General features: G+C 43.0%; 1 protein-coding gene across 3 annotated transcripts in view; it reads right to left on the bottom strand.

The window, feature by feature from the left end:
- Positions 1-871: 871 nt before the first annotated feature.
- hps3 (HPS3 biogenesis of lysosomal organelles complex 2 subunit 1) overlaps positions 872-6,000 on the bottom strand; it is a 67,487-nt gene continuing 62,358 nt past the window's right edge. For all 3 annotated transcript variants that reach the window (XM_073041572.1, XM_073041573.1, XM_073041574.1), the window contains 2 exons: positions 4,981-5,071; positions 872-1,937 (listed from right to left, as the gene is read on the bottom strand). In XM_073041572.1, coding sequence (XP_072897673.1) covers positions 1,810-1,937; positions 4,981-5,071 — 219 coding nt within the window. In that variant the 3' untranslated portion in view covers positions 872-1,809. The remainder of the gene's footprint in view (positions 1,938-4,980; positions 5,072-6,000) is intronic.

Below are 6,000 nucleotides of genomic sequence, written 5' to 3'. Positions count from 1 at the left end.
AGTGCAGGCAGATGGGAGTAGGCAGTTTAAAGGGCTTGGTATGGGCTAGGTAGGCTGATGGGCCTGTTTCTGTGCTGGACTTCTCTATGACTGTATTACGACTGTAGTTGGCCTCGTCAGCAACAATTATGAGTCGGCATTATGAGGTAAAGTGGCTTGTCAAACCCGAGTCTCAATATGGACAAGACAAAAGAGTTGATCGTGGTCTTCAGGAAGGCATGGGTTGGCCACTCTTACCACACATCACGACGCTCTTCACTCTTTCCACAACACAGCCAAAGTCCCATGATGTGCACATAATTGACAACCTGACCTGGACCCACAACACCTCCTCACTAGTCAAGAAGGTGCAGCAGCATCTATGCTTCGAAGAGATTGAGGTGGGTAAGGCACCACACCCCCAAATTCTAATAACTTTCTACAGGAGCATTATCAAGAGTGTCCTGTCAGTCTGCATCATTGTGTGGTACAGAAACTGCAAGGCCCTATATAGGGAAGTAAAAACTGCTGAGAGAATCATTGGGATCTCCTTCTCCCCATTTGTGGTATTTACTTTGAAGGCTGCAGACAAAGGGTCTGAAGCATTGTTGAGGATCCCTACAATCCATCCCACAATCTCTTTGACCAACTACCGTCAGGAAGAGGCACAGAAGCATCTGGATTAGGACTGCTAGACTGGGTAACAGCTTCTTCCCTCAGGTTGTGAGACTAATGAAAACCCTGTCACCAGCAAGGTCTCATCACTAGGACAGCAAGTTATTTACCATATGTATGTATGGTTTTGCAGGTGCACCACTTTCTGGAGGAAAGTTGTTCCATTTGGTTGGGTTTGTGTACAGTCAGACGACAATAAATTTGAACTTGGAAAGCATTCAGCTTGAAAAGTTTCGCTACCGAATTTTATTGCACTCTCGTCTCAACATTCACCTGGCAACAAGTTTGTAAACTAATTAGTCCATCATGATTAGATGAGTGCAAAACCAGTAAAGTAAAATTTAATAGTATTACCATTGTCCTAATCTAAAAAAAATCGTGGCTCTTTGGCTAAAAGGGTAATGGTTCAAAACAGATTCAATCTCTGACACCCATGTCAACATGATGCGAAATATCAACAGCATAAATAAATAATTGGTTAAATACACAGAAAGTGAAAAGAGTCTCAATGGTTCAATTATTCTACAGGTCACTGAAATGTAAATAATCTTCTCAGACAGGGACACAGGTTTGTTGTTAGATAAGAAGGAATAGGAAAGTTACCTTTTACAATCCATGGCATTATGAAGCAAAGTAGTAATAGATTTGTTATCCCAGCTTTTCAGAGACAGGTGGTCTTACATCTAGCAATTGGGTTTCACCATTGTGGATAATATTAGGGCAAATTCAAGGAAAGTTTCTGAAAACTCAAAGAGAACCTACTTCAGATAAATGACTGAGTAAACATGCTAATCAGTCAGGAGAAATTCCAGTGAAGTTCACACATGAACCCTGACACTCAAGTGCTCAGTATTACAGTTGTAGGTATGGTGGGGATTGTCACAAGAGTGTGTTAGCTACAGTCAGTGAGCCTGTCGCGTTGGTGTGAGTTTCTGCTCCCAGGTGTGTGGTGTCCATAGGTGCACTGCATGGGGGCCAAGTTTCCTGCTAGGTTTTCCTACGATAAGTGTTACATTGACCTTCGCAATTCCAGTCCACACTTGCATCGGGCTGCAGTTGCATGCTGCACAGGAATCAAGGCACAATAACGCTGCTCCCTCCCGAGCTCCCGAGAACACACAGCACAGCTGCCCGCTGCCCATTGCGTGCTGCAAGTCACGTGATCGAGCTCTTCCTGCTGCACTCCAGAAGGTAAGGTAGGAAAAATGAAGCAACACCATCGTCAGGCAGCACTCTCAGAAAATCCAGGGGTGGGAGAATGGCAGCTACCACCATCAGGGTCTCTGGTGGGGCAGACACAAACACGTCAGAAAAAGAGCAAAACAGTCAAATTTATCTGATAAACACACACAAAATGCAGGGGGAGCTCAGCAGGCTAGGCAGCATCTATGGAATAAAGTACAGTCGATGTTTTGTGTGGTATTGTCGCAGGTTAGAAGATACATTGTTGAGTTCCTCTGGCACTTTTTGCGTGTTGCTTAAATTTCCAGCATCTGCAGATTTTCTCGTTTGTGATTGGGTAGCCTGCAACCTGATGGCATGAACACTGATTTCTCGAACTTCCGGTAATGCCCCCCCTCACCATTCCCCATCCCCTTTTCCCTCTCCCTCCTTATCTCTTTGCCTCCCCGTCAGCTCCCTCTGGTGCTCTTTTCTTTCTTCCATGGCTTTCTGTCTTCTCCTGTCAGACTCACCCTTCTCCACTCTGTATCTCTTTCACTAATCAGCTCCCCAGCTCTTTACTCCATTCCCCCGCACCCCCCTTTTGGTATCACCTGTCACCTTGTGTTTCTCTCTCCCCTACCCCCCACCTTTTAAATCTACTCCTCAGCTTCTTCTCTCCAGTCCTGCCAAGGGGTCTTGGCCCGAAATGTCGACTGTTCACCCTTTTCCATAGATGCTCCCTGGCCTGCTGATTTCCCCCAGCATTTTGTGTGTGTTGTTCATATTTCAAACATCTGCAGATCTTCTCTTGTTTGAAATTAATCTGATATGAAGACTGCACAAGTCTCGTGTTAAGGAGATAGTTATTACCAGCATGAACACTGAATCAAAATCAGTTTTATTTTCACTGACATGTTGTGAAATTTGTTGTATTGCAGCAACAATAGAGTGCAATACATAAAATTTAAAATTTTAGTAATATATATATTATATACTATATTATATATATAGTAATATTACCTTCAAGCCACATCGCTGCCCAGCAATCTCCCACTTTAATCCTAGCCTAATCACAGGGCAGTTTATAATAACCAATTAACCTTCCAATTGGTACATGTTTGGACTCTGGGAGGAAACCCGAGCACCAGGAGGAAAACCATGTGGTCACGGGGAAAACATGCACACTACTTACAGCTAGTGGCAGAAATAGAACCCAGGTCTCCTGCCCTGAGAGAGGGCAAGAAGAGGACACTGACGTGGATGATCAGTGGTATTGAATTGAGAGGCAGGTCCAAGGGGCTGCTGAACGGCCTGTGCTTCCATAAAAATAGACACTTCAAAACCCTGCAACCATTTCCAAGCACCGAGGGACAATTAACCACCAGAGATGTGGGCAAAATAGAAAACTGTCAGTGTACTTAGGAAGGTAAAACAAATAAATTACCATTCAGGAACTGGTTTGTGCGACAAAAGGTTTTAGCCCTTTACAACACCAGGACAAACCAAAAGACCATTTGCCAAAGAACACTTCTGAAATGTAGTTAGAGGCAGTGATAGGGTAAATCGGTTTACCATCGTCGCGTATATTGAGATGTATGTAGAGAGGAAGTGGAGTGGCTGGTGGATTGGTGTGAGAAGGAAAACTCAAGCTTGAAAGTGGAGAAGACCAAGGAAATCATAGCGAACTTCAGGAAGGTACAGACGAACCATTCCCCCCTGCGAGTATGTGGCTCCTCTGCAGGAAGGGTTAAATACACCAAGTACCTGTGAATTCACATCATGGATGACCTCACCTGGGCCCTTAATATCACCTCCCTGAACAAGAAGACACAGCAGCGAGTGGTGCCTCCACTTCCTAAGGAGATTGAGGCAAGCGAGGCTCCCTACCCCCACCCCCACCCCCATCTTAACTGCATTTTACAGGAGCACATTGAGAGCACCCTGACAAGCTGCAACTTCAGCTGGTACAGGAGCAGCTGAGCATTGGACTGGAAGACCCTACAAAGGAATGTCAGAACAGCTCAGAGCATCATAGGGCTCTCCCTACCATCCATCGGGGACTGAAAGAAGCTGCAGAGGGTTGTAAATTTAGTCGGCTCCATCTTGGGTACTAGCCTACAAAGTACTCAGGATGTCTTCAAGGAGCGGTGTCTCAGAAAGGCACCTCCAGCTCCCAGGGCATGTCCTTTTCTCACTGTTACCATCAGGTAGAATGTACAGACACCTGAAGGCACACACTCAGCGATTCAGGAACAGCTTCTTCCCCTCTGCCATCCAATTCCTAAATGGACATTGAACCTGTGAACACTACCTCACATTTTTAATATATATTATTTCTGTTTTTGCACGATTTTTAATCTATTCAATATATGTATACTATCATTTATTTATTTATTCTTCTTCTTCTATATTATGTATTGCATTGAACTGCTGCTGCTAAGTTAACAAATTTCACGACACGTTGCTGATAATAAACCTGATTCTGATTTATCAGGAGCGCTGCATACGCAGGGCCTTTGCATTACTAAGGATCCCACACAGCATCCTCTTTGACTTTCTGCCATCAGGCAGGAGACTCCAATGCATAAAAACGAGAATGGTTAGGATGGGAAACAGTTTCTTTCTTCAGACCACTGCCGCATCGTATTCAACGTGTCACTGGGTAATCTGTTCCGCACCTTACAATATTTAATTTATGCACTTTGGTTTGCTATTTATGCGTAATTCATCTCTAGATTTTATCTTTAACTTCATAAATTATCGTGTGTTACGAGCAATACTGTGCTTTACACACTGGTTCGGACAAACGCCTCATTTCTATATATATTATATGGTTATATACATTATATACAATAAACTTGACTTGACTTGACAAGGAAGAGTGAAAATACTTTATTTCGCATGCCACCATCCAATCACATCAGTGCAATGGGGAGTACAAAGGAAAATGGTAACAGAATGCAGAATATATTGTTACAGTTATAGAGATAGTGTAGGTGGACAATAAAGTGGAAGGCCAAAACAAAGTAGATTGTGAGGTTAAGAGTCCATTTTCTCATACTAAAACAGTGGAGTAAAAGCTGTACTTGAGCCTGGTCGTTCAGGCTTTTGTACTTTCAAACTATATCAATTACTAGAAAGGAGAGAGATACAAGTACGTACCCTGCAGTGAAGACACCAGGATTTTATTTTCTCTTCCGTCTCCTCTTATTCGCTCACAAAGTTCAGGCAACAGCTTCTTCCACCACAGAGGCTGAAAGCAGAAAAGCTGGGTGTTACCTCAATGGAGGGAATCTCGGCTGAGTTGGTGGAATGTTTATTTTAATCAAGTTGGAAAGCAGAAGGATAGGGACAATTCTGTTCCATAAGATGGTAAATAAAAGATGCAGAATCCTTGTGTGTAGAGTTGAGAGACTGCAAAGGTAAAACGAACCCTGGTGGAGGTTATATATAGGCCTCCAAATAGTTGCTAAAATGTGGGATACAAATTACAATGGGAGATAGAAAAGTCATGTTAAACGGACAATTATTATTTGTCCATTTCAATGTGCAAGTAGATTGGGAAAATCGGATTGGTGCCGGATCCCAAGAGATGGAATTTGTAGAATGCTTAAGAGATGACTTTTTAGAGCAGCTTGTGGTTGAGCCCATTACGGAGAGAGCAATTCTGGATGGGGTGTTGTGTAATGAACTGGATTGCATTAGGGAGCTTAAGGTACGAATCCTTAGGAAGCAATGGTCATAATATGATCAAATTCACCCTGCAGTCTGGAAGGGAAAAGATAATGTATCAGTATTACAGTGGAGTTAAGGAAACTACAGAGGCATGAGAGAGGAGCTGGCCAAAGTTGATGAGAAAGGGATATTAGTAGGAATGACGGCAGAACAAGAATGGCAAGAGTTTCTGGCAGCAATTCCGAACATACAGGATGGATAAATCCCAAGGATGAAATAGTATTCTCAGGAGAGGACGAGCTGACAAGAGAACTCAAAGACAGTATAAAAGCAAAAGAGAGGGCATATAATACAACAAATATTCATGGGAAGTTAGAGGATTGTGTAGCTGTTAAAAAGCAACAGATGACAACTAAAAATGCCATAAAGAGAGAAAAGATGAAAAACGAAGGTAACCCAGCCAATTGATAGAAAACAGGATTCCCAAAAGTGTTTTTTTTCAGATAT

The sequence above is a fragment of the Hemitrygon akajei genome, chromosome 3 (genome assembly GCF_048418815.1).
Source record: "Hemitrygon akajei chromosome 3, sHemAka1.3, whole genome shotgun sequence".
NCBI lineage: Eukaryota > Metazoa > Chordata > Chondrichthyes > Myliobatiformes > Dasyatidae > Hemitrygon > Hemitrygon akajei.
The sequence above is the reverse complement of the archived record's forward strand: the minus strand, read 5'-3'. Positions and strand labels throughout refer to the sequence as shown.